The 21725-nt window shown below is 34.1% G+C and overlaps 1 protein-coding gene across 4 annotated transcripts; it reads left to right on the top strand.

Annotated features, from left to right (window-relative positions):
- The first annotated feature begins 4257 nt into the window (after positions 1 to 4257).
- LOC137629765 (serine/threonine-protein kinase mos-like) lies at positions 4258 to 21589 on the top strand. 4 transcript variants are annotated; one of them, XM_068361386.1, is made up of 11 exons: positions 4258 to 4350; positions 7621 to 7994; positions 9685 to 9832; positions 10582 to 10819; positions 12265 to 12361; positions 13016 to 13302; positions 13406 to 13587; positions 14989 to 15188; positions 17401 to 17557; positions 17915 to 18073; positions 19390 to 21589. In XM_068361386.1, exons 2-11 carry the CDS (start codon positions 7678 to 7680, stop codon positions 19570 to 19572), a joined length of 1968 nt encoding a protein of 655 aa, XP_068217487.1. In that variant the 5' UTR covers positions 4258 to 4350; positions 7621 to 7677; the 3' UTR covers positions 19573 to 21589. The 4 variants fall into 4 exon arrangements, with proteins under 4 accessions (XP_068217487.1, XP_068217485.1, XP_068217486.1 ...); XM_068361384.1 differs by having other exon boundaries at positions 4259 to 4350; positions 9628 to 9832; XM_068361385.1 differs by having other exon boundaries at positions 4265 to 4350; positions 9643 to 9832.
- Positions 21590 to 21725: the final 136 nt, after the last annotated feature.

Here is a 21725-nt window from a genome sequence, read left to right as displayed (position 1 = left end):
TGCAATAGATTATACAATGTTCTCTCAGCTAGTAGATGGCATCAGCAAGGGCTTTTTTTTAACAGAACTGTATAAATCCGGTTTGAGAAACGTTTGGAGAGTTGCTACTTGCTACTTTGCATTGAAGCAAACTGTTAGTAAATAGTTGGCTGTTCCTTCAATTACCTAAAAGAGCCATTCGTCAGTTCAAGAAATGCCAATACAAAACGCACTTGAATTGAATATTAGAATGATGATATATATCTACAGTATATATGACTATTTTATATAAGTAGTTATTACTATAGTATATAACACGATAATAACAGTATTTTCTCCGGTTATTCCAAACATAAAAGGAATTTATATATAAAATAATTTTCTTTTTCAATTACTATTGGTGTGTTTTCAGAGCACTTAGCTGAATAATACTGTTGATACAGCACTATGCTCCCATTTAATAGGTCGTGGATTGCTTGCTACTCACTGCCCACATTCAATGACACCCAAATAGGAATAGACTTCAGCACTTTCATAAGTGAAGAACAGGGCTTGAGGTAAGGAAGTTAGTAACCTCACCCCTACCAAAGACTTGTTGGGTATCTGTAGGACTGTGCCCTTTGTTGATACAAGTTTATGGGCCTTCCAGTTCTCAAATGACATTAAAACACGAGGCTAGTGTTTATTGCTTCTGACCTTTCTATGCTTGATTCATCTTCTGAGTTCAACAGATGCATTAGGCCTGATTCTGGACACTGTCTAAGCTGTTTTGTCTTCTTGATTCGGATCAAGGTCAACTCACTGGTGAGGCCAGGATTCTACCCATTTTAAGCAGTTACTTCCATCGGGGTTTCTATTTAATTCCTCATTGACATCATCCGTACCTTATCTTCTAAATTATGGCTATTTTCTCCTTTTATATCCCTGCAGTCAATCTGTTTTCCCACTTATATCTCATCATGCAATTCAGCCTTTTATATCCCTGCAGTCAATCTGTTTTCCCAATTATATCTCATCATGCAATTCAGCCTTTTATATCCCTGCAGTCCATCAGTTTTCCCACTTATATCTCATCATGCAATTCAGCCTTTTATATCCCTGCAGTCCATCGGTTTTCCCACTTATATCTCATCATGCAATTCAGCCTTTTATATCCCTGCAGTCCATCGGTTTTCCCACTTATATCTCATCATACAGTTCAGTCTTTTATATCCCTGCAGTCCATCGGTTTTCCCACTTATATCTCATCATGCAGTTCAGCCTTTTATATCCCTGCAGTCCATCGGTTTTCCCACTTATATCTCATCATGCAGTTCAGTCTTTTATATCCCTGCAGTCCATCTGTTTTCCCACTTATATCTCATCATGTATAACAGCCTTTTATATCCCTGCAGTCCATCTGTTTTCCCACTTATATCTCATCATGTATAACAGCCTTTTATATCCCTGCAGTCCATCTGTTTTCCCACTTATATCTCATCATGTATAACAGCCTTTTATATCCCTGCAGTCCATCTGTTTTCCCACTTATATCTCATCATGCAATTCAGCCTTTTATATCCCTGCAGCCCATCGGTTTTCCCACTTATATCTCATCATGCAGTTCAGCCTTTTATATCCCTGCAGTCCATCGGTTTTCCCACTTATATCTCATCATGCAATTCAGCCTTTTATATCCCTGCAGTCCATCGGTTTTCCCACTTATATCTCATCATGCAATTCAGCCTTTTATATTCCTGCTGTCCATCGGTTTTCCCACTTATATCTCATCATGCAGTTCAGTCTTTTATATCCCTGCAGTCCATCGGTTTTCCCACTTATATCTCATCATGCAGTTCAGCCTTTTATATCCCTGCAGTCCATCGGTTTTCCCACTTATATCTCATCATGCAGTTCAGTCTTTTATATCCCTGCAGTCCATCGGTTTTCAAACTTATATCTCATCATGCAGTTCAGCCTTTTATATCCCTGCAGTCCATCAGTTTTCCCACTTATATCTCATCATGCAGTTCAGCCTTTTATATCCCTGCAGTCCATCGGTTTTCCCACTTATATCTCATCATGCAATTCAGCCTTTTATATCCCTGCAGTCCATCGGTTTTCCCACTTATATCTCATCATGCAATTCAGCCTTTTATATCCCTGCAGTCCATCTGTTTTCCCACTTATATCTCATCATGCAGTTCAGCCTTTTATATCCCTGCAGCCCATTGGTTTTCCTACTTATATCTCATCATGCAATTCAGCCTTTTATATCCCTGCAGTCCATCGGTTTTCCCACTTATATCTCATCATGCAGTTCGGTCTTTTATATCCCTGCAGTCCATCGGTTTTCCCACTTATATCTCATCATGCAGTTCAGCCTTTTATATCCCTGCAGTCCATCGGTTTTCCCACTTATATATCATCATGCAATTCAGCCTTTTATATCCCTGCAGTCCATCTGTTTTCCCACTTATATCTCATCATGCAATTCAGCCTTTCATATTCCTGCTGTCCATCTGTTTTCCCACTTATATCTCATCATGCAATTCAGCCTTTTATATTCCTGCTGTCCATCTGTTTTCCCACTTATATCTCATCATGCAATTCAGCCTTTTATATCCCTGCAGTCCATCTGTTTTCCCACTTATATATCATCTTGTATAACAGCCTTTTATATCCCTGCAGTCCATCTGTTTTCCCACTTATATCTCATCATGTATAACAGCCTTTTATATCCTTGCAGTCCATCTGTTTTCCCTCTTATATCTCATCATGTATAACAACCTTTTATATCCCTGCAGTCCATCTGTTTTCCCACTTATATCTCATCATGTATAACAGCCTTTTATATCCCTGCAGTCCATCTGTCTTCCCACTTATATCTCATCATGTATAACAGCCTTTTATATCCCTGCAGTCCATCTGTTTTCCCACTTATATCTCATCATGCAATTCAGCCTTTTATATCCCTGCAGTCCATCTGTTTTCCCACTTATATCTCATCATGTATAACAGCCTTTTATATCCCTGCAGTCCATCTGTTTTCCCACTTATATCTCATCATGCAATTCAGCCTTTTATATCCCTGCAGTCCATCTGTTTTCCCACTTATATCTCATCATGTATAACAGCCTTTTATATCCCTGCAGTCCATCTGTTTTCCCACTTATATCTCATCATGCAATTCAGCCTTTTATATCCCTGCAGTCCATCTGTTTTCCCACTTATATCTCATCATGTATAACAGCCTTTTATAACCCTGCAGTCCATCTGTTTTCCCATTTATATCTCATCATGTATAACAGCCTTTTATATCCCTGCAGTCCATCTGTTTTCCCACTTATATCTCATCATGCAATTCATCCTTTTATATCCCTGCAGTCCATCTGTTTTCCCACTTATATCTCATCATGTATAACAGCCTTTTATATCCCTGCAGTCCATCTGTTTTCCCACTTATATCTCATCATGTATAACAGCCTTTTATATCCCTGCAGTCCATCGGTTTTCACTAACTGTTGCTTGGCAATGCAAATGTGATGATTTCTTACAGTTTCAGTATAGAGTACGTATGCTCAGTTTCATTTACTTTCCGAATTATCTTTGTCTTGCTGACCAACTCCTTCAAATCAATTTCTTTACGGTCTCGAAACGGTACTGAATAGCCTGTTGATTCCAGGGTCAGGTCAGGTCATCAGAGCAAACTTTTCCAAATCCAAAGAATAAAATTCTAAAGGATTCGTCGTTGGTCAGCATCTTCACTCATTTATCTTCTGTAGTTAGTTATATAGTTAGTTACCTAGTTCAGATTAAAACTTATTCATGAACTGGTTTTTTGCTAGTTAAAACTAATTCATTAAGACACACCCACAAGCCCAGAGACAAGCTTGAAAGACAAAGTAATGCTAACGCCATGAAAATATGTTTGTGGACCAACACTGAAGAAAAAAAATTAGTGTTAGTGAAAAGAAAAGTCCCATGCATATCCAAGCACTACAAACTTGGTTATAATGGTCAAAATGCCCTGATTTCGAACTACAAATAAATGAATTTGACAAGAATAGATGGACATTGAAAAAGACTCAAAAATTTCTTTAGAGCTGTGTTCATTCAAAAATATCCCTAAATATGAATTAATACCACTACTTTTTTAATGTAGAGTGTATAAAGAAAAAAATCCACCAACAGTCTGATAGATTATTATTCTTCTCAAGCTTTTAATAACTCAACTACCAATCCGAGTCCAGAAACTTCAGAAGTTAGAGTTTATGACGTCACTCGGTGAGAGGCTTCGTCCTGAGTTCGAGGTTCACTACAGTAAAGTGTAGCTGCATTTTATAAGTGACTACTTCTACTTACATTTTATGGAATATTTGGAACATTAAGGTGCAACCTCTTTATCAGTAATTGTTTGTCTAAGTATGTCTGGTTTTCTATGTTATAATGGAAGTTAATGTCTTTTTATAGTTGATATATGACATATCTGTTTTGACGTTGTTAATAGTTAATATATGACATCTATTTTGACGTTGTTACTGTTTTTAGAATGATTCATTGTTAATTTGTTCTCCTCATTTATTTATTTCCTTATTTCCTTCCCTCACTGGGCTATTTTTTCCCTATTGGAGCCCTTGAGCTTATAGCATCTTGCTTTTCCTTCTTGGGTTGTAGCTTGGCTTGTAATAATGATAATAATAATACCCACTTGAGAATTACGAAATGCATGATGCTGTGTCTTTAGAGTTTGCTTATAGGTTTGTCTTGTATGATTTATTCAAATAGGCATATGATAAAATTGATGTTCATATCCTAATGTTACTTTTGGTATTATTGTACCGAATTATAGGGTAATGTAACCTAGGGAAAAAACTACATTTTTATAAGGAAAAGGTCCGTCCTTTTCGTGAATCACAGCTTGTAGGAAACGCTATAACCTTGGTATTACTGTAGTTACGGTCGGGGAAACCTAATCCGTATATTAAATAATTTTGTAGACAAAAACAATCTTTTTTAGTGACAGAACAAATGTATATTCTTCCCAAAATATTGCAATATAAATTAATGTAACCTGACCTCAGTAGGTAACCCATAGTAAACTACAGTACTGGAATGCATCCTGACCTAACCTAGGGCACCTGAACCTCGGTGCCTAACCCCTTCAAATAGCCAGATCCAGAATTTTGTACCAGCTGTAAGATAAAATGTAGGAAAGTAATTTTATCTTGTATTCCTTAACTTAACTTACCTTTGGTGATGTCGTTTTGTCAGTTTTATTATATTTACGGACTGAAAAAGCTTTTCTACTATTAGACAGGTGTTTCCTATAAAGAAATGTATTTTATATATATATATATATATATATATATATATATATATATATATATATATATATATATATATATATATATATATATATATATACTTTCACCTGAAATAAAATCTTGATTATCTGGGTAATAAAACAAAATGGGTGTAGCTTGTGCAGCTTTTGATGTTTTTCTTTTTCTGCGAGCCAAGGTAACGCACGGCGAAGCAAAAACTATTAGATTTCTAAAGAATATCCCTGTTCTCAGACGGTCTAACAGGTTTTCGGTTTATTTGCTGTTGAAATGAAGGTCGAATTTAGTGAAAGCACATTTACTACAGTAAAAACTATTTTTGTCACCAACAAATAACGACGTTTCAAACATCTGTGTTCATAATCATGTTCCTGGGTAAAAGAAAGTAAAACAATAAAGAGCAAAAATGTTGGTTCCGTCCGTAACTATAATTTTACCGTTTTAACTATCAGGACTTGGCCATATATTTCCATCACATCCCCTGCAGCTATTGTTTAAAAAATACTATCGTTTCATTTACCAAGATATTTACTTCCTTAGCCTAGCTCAGGTTACCCCTTTATTAACTTGGCGGTAAATACATATGCCTTCAAAATTCGTATCGTTGGTGAAATGTAGTTTTTCTAATGTATTGTCATTTTTCATCTGTTCAGATATCTCTCTATACTAGAAATGAATTGTATTAGAGTTTAGGCTATTTTCCTTCATTCAAAATCCTAACAATTTGTAGTAGAAAAGTCTCAAAATGGCCAAATCTCATTAGGATAAGTCTGAAAAACAATATTTCATCAGGGAACAATCAAAATGTCATATGAACAGGTCAATGCTTTTCCCATTCAGTTTTTAATTGATTGCGGGTTTAGTGTTGTGATATCATCAGCCGTAGCTAGTCCACGGCAGGACAAAGGCCTCCGATATTTCCTTCCACACTTGACTGTTTGTGGTTTTTATATGAATGTCTATACCTGCAAATATTCTTAGCTTTTCAATCCATTGTGATAGAGTTGTAAGGAAATTAAGCTCGCATCAAAGATTCAAGGTCCATTAGTTTGAAACTTCAGATACAGTAGTAGCCTACAGTGCTGTGTTTTGTTATATCCTCGAAATTCTGCCTATCATATGATTGTCTCGTTTATACAGTGCTTGTCCATGAAAAATTTTCATACAGAGGAAAATATTTGCTCACAGACCAGTGCAATACCTATACTCTTAATCCAATTTGAATTTGCATGATCGTATCCCAGTTTGCTTGTATTCACAAGTACTTTAATACTGGATTAAGGTAGGCTGCTACTGTATTTAGATTAATTATAGTACTGTACTGTACAGTATTTTTTTAAAAAGTTACATCATCTACAATACCAAAAACTTTGCTTTTAGTACATAACAACATCGTAGCCTACATACAGTACTGGATACTGTATGATATAATACTGGTACTTAACCTCTGCCTTTGCAGATTGTTCACTATCAGCACTTTCTCTTGGATTCTTTATGATTTCATTGACAATATTCCTTCAGATAAATGCAACTTGTTTATTATTCTGGATGTCATTCTCGACAGAAAATTAACATTTTAGAAATTCATTCAAAGGGTCTCGATCAAATAGACTGCAGAAATACTGTACAAATAACACATACATAGGTAACGAGATCTTCCCAAATGAATAATTATCTCCTTTTAATTACCTTCGCCAAGATCAAAGATTTTGCGAAGGGTATACACTACACTATACTCGCCTGTCTGTCTGTCTTTCTTGCAGTATTGTACTTTATTTATTCGTTTATGAGCAACTAGACACGAAAACTATTGTACTGGTTTTGACTAAGCTCGGTAGTCCTGTTGTGTTTGACCCAGTGATGAATCTGTAACATTTTGGATAAAGTATACCAAAGAACACGTATGCAGGAGTACTTTGGAAATAATTGCAGTGTCAAGTTAATGGCAAATATTTCGTTATATTTTTTGTGAACAAAATTACATAAACTATTGAACCGATTTCAACAAAATTTGTAGACCAGAGGGGTGTGACTCTAGGACAAATCCATTAGATTTTGAGGAAAATATATCGACGTAAAAGTATGCAGTGGAGTTAAGAGTAAAGTAAGATTGCTTGCTGTGGCAAAGACATGCTTGCTACTGAATGCCCCTCTGAAACTAATTGGGTAGTTTAGTCATTACAGTTCACATCTGATATATAGCTTCTCCAAATTGTGTAAAAGAAAATGCTTCAAGGAGCATCAACTCAAATGTGCATTTGTTATTCATGTATGCCCATCCTGTTTTATTAGCTAGATTTAAATGTTTGTTTTTCAGAACTCCAGAAATATAGGCTTACCCTTGCGCTGTATATAATAATAAAACAAAGGAACAATGGCTGGGGTAGTGAGAAGACTTAGCTTTTTAACCCCAGAGACTGTAGCAAACAGACGGGCATCCTGTGATCCTCTCAGCTTGTCTACACGTTGCTTGGAGGTAAAGCCAGAGTTTTCTGAAAAGCGCAGAGCATCCATAGGAACGTTTGATGCCCTTCTACCATATAAATCACGAGGAAAATCTAGTGAGAAAAGAGCCTCTCTGTGCGTGCCTAACTATGACAATGGACCACCTTCTGTTGCGTACCTCAGTCGAAAAAGGGCATCATTGGACAATATATTTTTGACTGAATGGATACAACCAGGTGTCTCAAAGTGAGTATTACAGTTGAAATTTTCCTACGAGAACTTTATTCATCTTTGCTAGTTGCCATATCTCTAGTCTTGATACAGATAATTTTCAAGTGGATTACAATTTGAATATAGTACTGTATGTTCTTTCATGAATCTAAAATGTTCTTACCTTGTGTCGCTAATAATTATCATATTAACTACGTGCATGACTCTTCCCTCAAGATCATTTAGGACCTTAATCTGAGAAACCACCATCTTGAATTTTCAAAATTCCAAAGGTCATATGACATTGTATGAATATAACCCAAGTGATGTAACAAAAACAGATACAAACTTTACTTTTGCTCTCGGTCCTAATAGGTAACCTTTCAACATTTCAGGACTTTGTAATGTGATGAATATAGAATATCAAAATAGGTTAATGCCATTATGCAGTATGCCCAAGGGATTGATACTGAACCTATATTTGAAACTAGATTCACCTCTCTGTAATCAAAACATAAATAGTTGTGACTTTGAGCCTTTTTTTCCTGAGGTACAGGTGAACTCCATTGAATACTGATAGGTTGATTTGATTTAGTTGTACATTACTTCCTATTCAACAATTTTGGTCTTTTGGGGGTTTAGTAGACATCGGTTTCTGTTTAATGGCCCTTGAATTGCCAAGATCAGCACCATTCTGTGATATTCTGGCCTTACCTGGTACATCAAAAGAGACATTCTTATAACGATGCAGGAGACCTTTCAGCTCTTTTTGTTCTTCATGAAGGTAACTACATTAAATTGTTAGTCCTTAGAACTTGAAATATTAACAAGCCTATCATAAATGTAAGTTTTAGCTTTTTTTCCATATTTCTACATTCATCACTTGTTTATGTCCAGGGGTGAGAACATCAAAATTTGCTTCTCATACCATCCTCTCGACAAGAATAAAGGCATAAATCTTTGTCTGTAATTGTTTACCTTTTCTTTTCAGAAGTAAAATTGAATTGGATAGAACTTTTGAGATAACAAAGGAAAAACTTGGTGTTAATGGTTTGCTATGTGATGCCAGTCAACATAAGAGTCCATCCTTAGTTTCGCCAGTCTTCCTGGCCAGTAATGATTCAAGCTTTTGTGTTTCGTCAGAAGCTTCGAGCAATGCAAGTCTAGCTTCTGACGAAACACAAATGCTTGTTTCGTCAGAAGCTTCGAGCAATGCAAGTCTAGCTTCTGACGAAACACAAATGCTTGTTTCGTCAGAAGCTTCGAGCAATGCAAGTCTAGCTAGTGATTTTAACCATTCATCATCATCATATTTATCCCCGTATTATGTGAAATTGGATAGAACTTTTGAGATAACAAAGGAAAAACTTGGTTTTAATGGTTTGCTATGTGATGCCAGTCAACATAAGAGTCCATCCTTAGTTTCGCCTGTCTTCCTGGCCAGTAATGATTCAAGCATTTGTGTTTCATCAGAAGCTTCGAGGAATGCCAATCTAGCTAGTGTTTTTAACCATTCATCATCATCTTATTTATCCCCGAATTATGTGAAACCTAGAACATGTTCAAGCAATGCAATATGTCAAGTGCCATCGTCCCAAACTTCAGACAAGCCTTGCGACAATGAACGTAAAAAATGTTTTTGCTTCTCGCCAACTAACAGTACTTCAAGTACCTTCCTTTCTAGGAGCTTCCAGGACGGGAACATCAATAAAACATCCATTTGTAGTACGCCAAAGCACTTGAGCAAGGATTTAACCCAAAGCGGTTTGGCAGTCGGACATTTACACGAGAGTTCAACATTTCTAGAACATCTACATCATCGTTCCTGTAGTAGAACCCCATCATATAGAAATGGAGACATTTATTCTTCTAAGGTTTGTCCTGTAGGGGGTTTTTGCCTTCCAGTACACCTCTTATACATCACTGTAGGTATTACTAAAAGGTCATAACAGGTTCCCTTCAGCCCTTATTTACACATACCTTGTGGCTTTCTTCTTTACTGTATATCAAAATGCTTTTGTTTTTCCATCGTGCTGTCCAACTCTTAATATTGCTTCATAGTACAAATGTGGGGTTTTCCCTAGCCGCAACTTTTTTTTTTTTATAATGGCCTTTACGACCTTAGATCTAGACCATATAGATAAAATTTCATAGATCTACTCCAGATTATTTTAATGACCAGTTGGACAGTACAGTAGAATTTAGCTTATCAAAAGTCTTGTCCAACTCTTGGTCACTAGAGAGTTAGTTAAGCTATGAAAGGATTTCTTCCTTTCAAACAAAGTATTACTTGAAATATTAAAAGTCTTGTCCAACTCTTGGTCACTAGAGAGTTAGTTAAGCTATGAAAGGATTTCTTCCTTTCAAACAAAGTATTACTTGAAATATCACCATTTAAGAACTTTTAATACCACATCTTTACAATAATAATCATTGTTCATTATTGACCATAGAGTTGGAGGTTAGACTATTTGTTTTCAGAACTGTATTGAAAGCACTTTTTAAAAATACTGTATAAGAATTTGTAATTATATTAGGAACGCTGTTTTTATTCAAATTTTATATACTTTCCTATATATTTTATCTTTGTAAGTGACTTGAATTTTGAAATTAATTTTTACAGACGAGTAATAGCCATCGTAAAGGCAGCTCTCCGTACATAGTCTTCCCATCGTTATCACCCTGCATAGAAGCAAAAAGCAAGTCGGATCATTTCGCCTTTGAGAGTTCCCAAGTACATGCCAAACAGCTTGTATGTAAAGGAGAAATTCAAGAAGAGTCTGCCAGAAAAAATGAGTTGGCAGTGGATGCCAAACTAATTTCTAGCATACCAAAGATTTACGTTGATACTGTACATTCAGGTAAGCTTATCTTGTTAATTTCTTCTTTTTGTTTTGTGTCCTGAAGCAATGTTCTTATATGTCAGACTTAATGTATTTAGATATGATTAGAGTTCACTTTTGATTAAATCCTACTTAGACAGCTACAGTATTTTTAAAATTTGTCTGGAAAACTCTAGGACTTGTTACAGTATTTCTTAAAGATACCACCTCCTGTCTTCTGGTGCAATAAACCCATGATATAAGAAGTCTTTATTGAAAATATATTTTGAGTATAGAACCTGAAATCTTTGTGTCACAGCTCCTGTATCTCTTGTATCTTGACCCTCTCGAAATTTAGCCAATGAATCCTCTATGGGTTTAGTCAGTCTATGGAGGCCCTTTGCGTCAATAGGCGTAGGAGGAGATGATGATAATGATGATTACCAAGGAAAGCACTAATACCATGAATGCTGGTACTTATGGTATGTAGCACTGTACTGTACTATTTTACAGTACATAGAACCAATAACAAGTGATGGGGAAGTAAATAAGTTTTATTGTATAATACTGTAATATGCAATAATTCTATTTAACCAGTTTTTTATGACTTGGATAGATATAGAAATAAGAAATCTGGTATAACAGTACTATAGAAAAAGAAATCATATGAAAAACAAACTATGTACCTGTATTCTATGCAAAAACATGATGAATTAAACTGGGTACAATTGAATGCTAACCAAATAATTGAATGCCTTTCTAAATTCAAGTTTATTATTGATAATACAGCTAGATGAATGGCATACAAAGCATTAGAGTATAGTAGTGTATTAGTGCTCAGTAACCACTAGCAGGAAAACCCTGCTTGTTGCTTCAGGCTGTCATTGCAAGTCTGGTTGAGTTTTTGTTGCTTGTAAGGTAGTGGTCATCTGAATCTGAATTTGACTTTTATGAAGTTTACTGACAAGGGAATCTATAATGCTGAGTTTATCTGTAGAAAGTACTGCATTTGCATTTAAATGCAACTGTACCAAGCTTGACTGACAATATATTTAAACGTATGTTGAATGTTTAAAGGTACCAACTTCCAAGAACTCCTATAAAGCCACTTTGATCATCTAAGAAAACATCCTGGCAATACTTATGATGGTCTGAAAAGGTTTCTTAACGATTCATATCGAGGTATACTTGACTTTAAGCAGCTGGCGAGACTACTAAAATAATGGTGGCTATTTTCCGACAGTTCAATTATGTAGTTGGTCAAAATCTGTCTCCTTGACACATATTGTAACCTGCTATTTCCAGTTGGCTTAGATGGTCTTGGTGGCTTCTTGGTATCTTTTCCCATATGCTAGGTAAAAGGTTCTGGCTAATATCTTTAAAAATGAAAGTAACATTGTTGCACATTTTCTTAGTGCAATTTGAATTATTTTAGATTTTAATTAATTTACTTTATGAATTTATCTTGGGTGATGATTGTCAAGAAAAGGATAAAGAGAATTCCAAAACCTCATCAAACTTCCTTGCTGACACTTCGTGTAATAACCCAAGTTATTCGCCAACTTGTATGCATCGTTGTAGGTAAGAAATATATTTTTGTCCAAGCTTATGATCATAAGTTATTGATTATATTAGATGTTTCAGGTTATGTAAGGTTGAAATTTTGATCAATCATAAGCTTGATATATTTAAGTATGAAATTTATTTTATCTTCATGAAAACAGAATATTTGGCTGTTGATTCCAGTGATTACTTTGTTTCCATGCAAACAGTATATAGTACTAATGTAAGGGCAAAAAGAAGAGCATTTGTTGGAAATTAAATTTACTGTATATGAATAAATTTGAATAATTACCAAAGGAGTAGTTACCATGTTAACTACAGAAACCTCACTTAATAGCAATTGCTCAAGGTAGCCTCTCTACCCATTCTGGACTGGAGTGGGAAGGGTGAGGAATAGGATGAAAGAAGCTTCTAGTAAGTTTGGTGACACAAGCCAACGAAACGATGGTGGAAAGCCTTATGCTGAAATGTAATGAATTACATAGTCGGGAGATCAAAATTTCTCGCCTGATCAATAATGCTAAATATCAGTTGTTTTGTTGAATTGCAGTGTTTTTCTTCTTTTTTTTCTTTATAGGATGGAATTTTTCAAAAGGAATTAAAATCAAAATCCTGTCATTAATATTTTTGATGTGGAGTTCTAATGGGTGAATTGATGTGAATGTTTTTCAGACGACGTTTCTCTCTTGAAGTGCAACCCAACAGTCTAAGTAAAAATGTCAATCTCGGTAGCTTTGCCTCCCGACCTTTGACCCCACAGTCAGTGCAGCTGCATGGCAATTCTTTTCATAATCATAGGAGACTCAGTGGATCTGAGCTTTATAGTAGCAATAATACTTTTAACAACAATATCCTAAAGAGAGCAGCCACTTTGAGTTACAGCAATTTAATTCTGAAGCCGGTAGGGAGTGTTATCAACCGAGGTGGGTTTGGAGTTGTTAAACTCGGTCATTTCAAAGGTACGATAAAGTTTTCTTTCTAGTGATTCGTTGCATATCGTAGCTAACATCCATTCTTTGGAGTTCTAGATCTTTTAGATAAATATTGCTGTTTTGATTCAAGGAAAGCGCGTAGCTGTAAAAGTACTTAAAGGGAAGCGACAAGCTCGGTCAGCATTGAGAGAAGCCCTTCTTTTAAAGATTCAACCGCAAGCGCATGTGAATTCTACTTTGGCAGTCATAACTTCGTCTACTTCTAAGGATTTTGCAAATATCTCTTGGTCAAAGATCGGAGAGACTTCGGAGGTGCGTTACTTGAATTGATGTATAGTTTGTGATTTTTTTCCAGTTCATTTGTAATTTGTATATAAAGCTTACTCAATTCATAGAGTAATTCAGTGAATTATCAGTATTTTTTACTTGGATTTTTGTCATCTAATCAGTGCTTATCAATTACTGTGTGTAGCCAAGTAGAAAATTTCCAATATTATTTGAACCCCAAGGAGCTAGTTTTCCCAGATTAAAGGTGTAGCATTGAAATCTTTAGAGAAGTAGTGAATAGAGGTCAGGCCTTAAAGTATTAAATGAGGCTACTAAATTTAACCTAATAGTAAAAATAAAAATTGTGAAATTTCAAATGTGTAATTTTCATAGAAGAGCTTACCATTCAGTACTACATAGTCACAGCTGCATTCTGCAAAATGTACCATGATCCAATCACGGTATATGTTCAGTTTTTATTAAGCTATTAAGTACATCTTGTTTTCTCATGTTTGCTTCATTATATTTTGATTTGATTTTAATTTATTTCTTGGTTGTTCATATGATATACCATTGTGATAATTTTTCCCTAAGTATCAACACACTTCCAGTCCTGTTTGTTTAGGTTTTCTAAGATTTTCTTTGGACATAAAGATGATAAACTTCCTCCAGCTTAACACTTAGTCTGTAGGGATGAATTACTATTGAAAAGGTTTACGGAAGGGTTGTGTAGCTTTCTAATAAATTTTACATATAGAATTTCATTACCAGACCAGGAGGATGGACTAATTCCCATGTAGACTTTTCTACCTTCTATTATTAATTTCCTTTTGCTTCATTGTAGGCTGTTCTCTGTGGGTGTTTTATTAGTAGGAGGTAGTTCCCAAGCTAAATTGTACAGTAGGGACAGAGGTCCTATTTCCAATGGATTTAGTTATTGCTGTATACTGTACTGTACTTATTTTTTTGAGGACCTTTAACATATTTAGATGGCATTTGGAAATTTCTCGTTAATTGTAAATGGGTAGGGTGCTCTACTCTTGGTAAAGGAATGCAAGCTCAGTGGCCTTGTTGGATAGTCTTTTTTTTTATTATTTTTTCCCCTAAGGAAACCATCTTGATATACAGTAGTTTATACAGCATTTGGCTGGACTAGGGCTTGCATGAATAATATGTGATTTCTGATGAAACATTGGTATAATTTGGTTTTAACAAATGTATACAGTAGTTGAGCTCAGACAACATAACTTGTGAATGACCTCCACACAATAACGATGGAATCAAAAGATATTTAGGAATACAGTAACAACAAATGCCACTGGCTCGCAGCATAATGCATTGTAGAGAGGAAATAACCATTGTCCTTGAAAATTAGAATAAGCAATGTGACTTGAGAGTTTAAGTGTCAAAATGATAAATTTTATAATTAAGTGTTTTCTTCTGAAGGAGGAAGTTTTGCCTTTGAAGTTGGTCTCGTCACTTTTTGGTGTTCCAATGCAGGATGTCTCATTTCCACATCAAGAGGATCATGACTGCAATGGAGCCATAGAATGGGCATGGGTGGTGAGTGAGCTCTGTACACCGTGCACGCTTCTCACTCTTATCCATGAGCCAAATATTATGCTTACTGCTAGAGATAAAGTAAGGTAAATGTTCTTAACTTTTGTGGTAATTTTATTTGTAAATAGTTTTATTCCTAATATATTTGCATAAAAATAATTTCAATATTTGCAATACCTTGCAGTTTCTTGGTGTATATTATCAGACATACCTTTCAAAATACTAGTTGATATACATCATGTAGAGTATTTGGTAAATTCTGGATTAAGAATGCCTGGTAAATACTTTGTTTCAGAACAAACCCCTTACAGCATTTATGAATGGCCCACCTTTGTGGCATTCAGAAACCCTAGATGCTGTATGCTCAATTAAAAAGGAAACTGTTTTCTAGAAAGTAGTTCTGTACACAGGCCTGGTGATTGCCTAACTTCTGTCTCTCTGGATGTCTATTTCTAGACTAATTGTTACGTTAAATCAATTGGATTTTATTCTAATTTTTTAAAGATTAAAGTTGGTTCTTTTGCCATAATGTTAACATTTTAGTACAGAAGTGTTATTTTAGGTAGACTATTTTATTGTCAGTCGAGTGAAGTTTTACTGCCTGTTTGCTGTCATCCATAACTATATTGACAAAAGGGTAGTATCGTAAGTTCTTTTGTTTTTAGAAGGGAAAAAAACTGCATTTATGTACCTAGCAGAGTATTTTCCTGTTCTCCCCTGTTTATGAGGGTATTTACTTGATGCTGGTAATATTTAGTAAAAAGCAATGTGCTTTAAAATCTGGGATATGCTTGTACTGAACTTTGTTTTCTGAGCTGCTCTAACATTTTCTCAAGAATGAGATTTTGATGATAAAATTTATTTCTCTACTTATCTGATTTTCAAATTGCTTCCTATCTAAACTGTGTGTAGAAGTTAGATTCTGAAGACATTGCATGAATGCAGTCTAAGTAGAGAAATGCCCTTTAAATAAAGAAAAAAAACTACTTCTGATATATATCCATTTGAAAGTTGTCAACACATCTGAAGAAAAAAAAGATATAAAAAAAAAATCTTTCTTACAGCAGTGTGCCTAGTGCCACACTTTTTTCCTGTACTATCAATGAGACAGAAACTGTTTGTAGATATCTCTGATATACTTTGCTGCTTCTCAGTTGACTGTAGCAGAAAGAAAACTGCAATTCGTACTGTATATTGAAGTACTATATTTAATTGAATTGTACGTTGGACTAGAATCAAGATTTAAAACTTTCTAAAGTAGACTACGATTATGCGTTGTAAGAAGTGTGTATTGTAGAACTTTTAGCTGTTCATATATTACTGGAGGAAGCAAGGAAGGAGAACCATGAAGGATCTCTGCACAAACTGGGTATGCAGATAACCTAGTTTTAATTACATGATCTGAGAAGAAGGTCATTGAAATGTTAATAAGGATAAGTGGAATTACTAAAAGAAGACTGGAAATTAATAAACTGTAGCTAAAAGGTTTAGAGGACAAAAAAGAATGCAAAGGAAAAAGTAGAGCCTGGAAGGTAAGCAAGTGTCTGTTGATGGGGGAAATAAAATGTGCACCAAATGTAACTGCTGGTACCAAAGAAAATGTTCTAGATTATGAAATATGCTTGAAGGTACTTTTGACATCTTGAAACCCATAATGAACAAATTGGCAAAGAATGGGGAACCATGTCATGATATAATGGACTGTGAAGCATCTAAAAAGAAGAGAGATAGCTAGACTACTGGTTATCAAAAATCTCCCATTATAGAGATAGCAAAGACTTAGGATTATTACATAAGACTTGTTCTGTGTGTAGCAGAAACATGGTCACAAGCAATAGAATGTCAAGATTAAATGCCAATGTATGGTGGGTAGATCATATTTTGAATGAGAAAGTGGCAAGGAGATGTGGTGTTCAAAAGCTGAAATATTACCTGAGGTCTCAAAGATTAAGTGGTTTGAACAGTACATGTACTGCATTAAGAACAGATACAGAGTAGATGAAGCTCCATACCTCTTTGGAGTTCAGATAGAAAGAGGATATGACAGAGAAGACTTGATGGAATTAATATCTCAATTAGCCCCTCAAGAAAAAAAACGTAAATAGGCTTGTGATGATTCCGTTAACTACCTTTAGTGGTGATTTATGTTATGTTAAGAATTTAATATTTGAAAATATAGCATGAGTACTATCCAACCTTCACATATATTTATTAATTCCTTGGAGCTTTATCTTACATATTAACTTTACTGTATTCTACAGCATTAAATAAAGCTCATTCATATTCTTTCAATTATAGATTTATTGGAGAAATTGCAAATGGTTTGTCGTATCTGCACTCGCAAAACCTTGTTCATTTGGATGTTAAACCTGCCAATGTACTACTCGCACATACTGGTCACGTAAAATTGGCTGATTTTGGATGTTGTTTGGAGCTTTATGGTGAAAGAAATGAGGTTAGTCAAATTTTCCCAATCTTTGACGTTTTAGAACTAGTGTTACTTAAGTTATTTTTTCCTTTATTCTTCTCAGTTTAATGATTTTTGTTTGATTCATAGAATTATTGATCCTGAATTACTTGTATACAGGTACAGGTATAAGATTATATCATCTTTATCAAAGAAACTAATCTTTTAGGTCAGATATAGGGTTAGGGATGAAGATAACATCTTTTTGAATTTTTTTTACATTGTAGTGAACAAACATTATAAAAAAATTAAATCTCATAAATATTCTAGTTGTGAGAATTTTAACATTGTTACTAAATTTCATGTATTATTGTCAAACATTGTAATCAATTTTCATCTTTATAGCGCGTGTTGGGCACAATAAATTACCAAGCACCCGAGGTGTTACGAGGGAAGGAGATTACTGACCGTTGTGATGTTTTCTCGCTGGGGGTTACAGCATGGCACCTTCTCACTCAAGTGGTGCCTTTCCGAGGAATTCATCCCCATGTTATAATTTATAAGGTTCGTGAGTCCAGTTGTATGTCTTATTTTTAGAAAAATAGATTGGATATCTTTAACTAAGAACACTAAATGATACTGATAGTTAGTATAGTTACTAGAGTTACCATTGAAGTATGCAGTAGCCTATTAATTCTTGTTTAATTGTTTTGTTTTATAATTACTATCTTTATATTTAGTACACATTCATATTCATGACAAAAAAATTTATTAATTGGTTATGCAAGTTTCTAAAAACTTTAATAGCTCTTTGCAAATAGCAGATAAACAGCCAAGAAAAGAACTGTACAATATAGTGAAATTTTGATGAGGAAAACATTGACAATAAACGTACACTAAATTGATAATGACCAAGTTACCAGAGTTGGCAGTATGGTCTTGCACTCTATCCTCTAACTTGTTAAAGAGAAATAATTTAATGTATATTAGAGAATTAAGATTATCTGTGGAGTAGTTATTTTTGTAATCCATTTTTTATTATAATTTTGTTTTAAAACAACACCGAAACAATTATCATAGTATGAATATAATTTCACACAATGCATATCAAGGCTCTTGAGATAGAATATACAGGACTTGCAAAAGCCAACCAACTTACAGGTTTAAAGAAAGCCAAAAACAAAAGATTGTGTGTTCAGAACATTTTAGTCTGGGCTATACTGATTTACTGATACACTGGAAGAAAATGCAGGCTGTAGGACACATGTACATAAATAATGTACATAAATACAGCTAAGATTTAAGACTCAGTGAAAGAAAATTATAACCATCAGTTAAATGGGATAGGTACACCAATAAAATAAAGCTGAACATAATATTCACTTTGAAAGCTAATGAGAATAAGAATATGCTTATAATGAATTGCGTTAGGTATCATTTCCAGGGAGACTTGCAGAGTATTAATGCTGAAGCAAAAGTGGACTTAAGCTGGAACTCATTGGTTTACTCTTTCTCTCAGGAATTTATCAAGTTTTATTTGAATTTTATGTGCAATGTTTTTCTAATTTCTGATATTTCTAAAGGGTCGGGTACTTTTGATAGAAAGTTCTGTTTATGTAGCCCTCCCAATAATAACCTTAAGCCTTAAACTGCTGTTTATGGCTTTGTAGCCTTGAAAATATACATGAAGACATGGCAACATCTACCCTTGTGAAGGAACTCCAATGATTTTTAAGCTGTGCAACTTCAGGGAGGCTCTGTGGCTCTCGAGTTGGAAGTGCATCCAATGATTTTAGTTAAAAATGGGAACTATTTCTTTCTTCCAGAAAGTTTGTTAATTTATATGTAGAAAATTACAGTAACTGTTTTTGGATTTTCAGGTAACCAAGCTATTACATCGTCCAGTCGACCACTTTCCTGTACATGTTAGCTCTTACACACTTCTCGAACAGTTGTTGAATAGCATTGTTGTACGGTGTTGGGCAGAGGATCCAAAGCAAAGGCCTTCTGCTTCGGTTGTGTCTGCTAACCTAGCAGCCTTGTACCTTTCTCCAGCTACTTGATCTATGTTCATGTCTTCACGGCATGATTATTAAGGTTTAAAAATCTTTTATTGAACCCTGGTTTACGAGAGCATTAGTTTCACCAAGAACTTTATATGTTGGACTGTTTCAATAAAATCATAAGAAAAATATTAGTTTAGAAGAGATCTGCCTTTACCCCCAAACCACTTGAAAGTTTGATTAGTTTTATATTTTTTCTAAATTAAATAAGAACAAATAACGTCAACAAATTAGTAAACCAGGGTTCAATAAAAGATTTTTAAACCTTAATAATCATTCCGTGAAGACTTGGAGTACAGGTTGGCATGACTCCCCATAAAGTAAGAAATTAACATAAATTGTACATCACAGGAAATAGTGTTATACAACTTGGGAATTACTTTTAAGTATAGAATAAGATTTCTGAAATATTAATTTCAATAAATTAAGATATTAAGCTTATCATTCTATCATAAGTGTAGTGATGCATTTATTTTGGATGTATGATCACTGAAAGTTCTTAAAGTGGGTCATAAGTGTCTTTCCTTGTGTGGAGTTTTAGGGGCAAAACTTGGGATAATTTTTTTTAGTAATTTTTTTTCTGTACTTATAGAAATTATAGTAAAGGGTAAATTACATGCCAGTCAGATTTTTGAGGTCTCTCCAACTGTAGTGATCGGTATTTTAATCTAATTTTATTTAGAAAAAAAAAAATGTATGATATAGCAACAGAAAAGAGTGCATAGACTTGAAATTAGGAAAACTTATTCAATGAATAAAAATATTGTGCAGCCTCTTGGGTGCACATGTTTAGGAATAGAGAATATTTTCACTAACAGTTTAGAAATAGTTTCTGTCGTTAGGGAAAATTGTTTTCAACTTTTCATTTAACATTTTTAATGAGGAAAATATTTTAAAGAAATGAAAATTTCATAAGTTTTCAGTCATTAGTATGAGGATGTATTGTACTTGTTTTCGTGTACATTTTCCAAGTTTTTCATGAAGTGGGATTTTTTATAAATTTTATGTTTACAGGAGATTTTAAAAGTTGTAATTTAACTCTTTGATATTAGGGTGTTGTGTTGATATGCAATGTTTTAGGTATTTTATTTTTTTTAATGTAAGGTAGGTTTAGATATCAAAAGTGTATTATAAATTTATTCTATTAAATTCCAAAGCAATTTTTTTTTATATCATACTGTATATTTAAATGTTTAAATAACATATTTTATTCATTATTGGCTGAATTTTAATTCTGTGCATAATCTTCAGCAACCTTTTTTAGATAAGGTGTTATAGTAGTTTAGAGTCGATGTATAGCAATTTTAGTTTCTTTTAGTAGTTAGGAAGGTATGTAAATACTGTATATTGAAACTTGTCCTAGATTACTGTGGAGGGGGATTATCTGCATTGCACATAACCATGAGTACAGTATGCCTAACGTAAACTGCATTTTTTATCTTGACTTTTATTCGTTATGTCTTTCTACATTCTTTTACCATTTGATTTTAGAAGAGATTTGTTTTTATCTTGAAGATTTTTGTTGAAATGCTTAAATACATCAACATTAAACCATTTATTTTTCCATGCACTTCACTTGTAAATTTGATTGAAAAAATTTTGATTATTTTCAGTTTGTAACCGATTTCTTTTTCCATTTATAGAACTTACTAGTTACTGAACTGTTATAGTAAATTATTATTGCAGTTTATGAATCCTACTGATATACTGTTGAAATTTTTATTGTCATTGATTAATTTTCTGCAGTGAGAATTTATGACCATTATCACAGAATTGTAAAAGTGCTACAGAGTTTATTTAATGTACGTTCTACCGGCTCACTTTTGCCGTATTTGTTGTGGAGGGATTTTTTAGTCCCAAAGTTCAGCTATCGGTTATATATTCTTAGAGTTGCCTATAAAGTATTCAAAATGTCATCAGTTGATGCAAGTTTATTTTTTCTTTTGTTCTGTTGATTTTTTCCTATAAGAATTTTATTGTTAAATTATTAACTTTTTAAATAAATGTTTTTGCTAACTTGGTACACATTTGATTTTCATCTTGTTTCATGGAATTGTTCTGCTTTATAATTACGTAGTTTATTTTATATTATACCAAGCCTTAAAAATGGAATATGACTTATGGTAAGGCATAATTTTATTTGCGTTGTTGTA

The sequence above is a fragment of the Palaemon carinicauda genome, chromosome 37, assembly GCF_036898095.1.
Source record: "Palaemon carinicauda isolate YSFRI2023 chromosome 37, ASM3689809v2, whole genome shotgun sequence".
NCBI lineage: Eukaryota > Metazoa > Arthropoda > Malacostraca > Decapoda > Palaemonidae > Palaemon > Palaemon carinicauda.
This window is presented reverse-complemented; position numbering and strand designations above follow the sequence as displayed.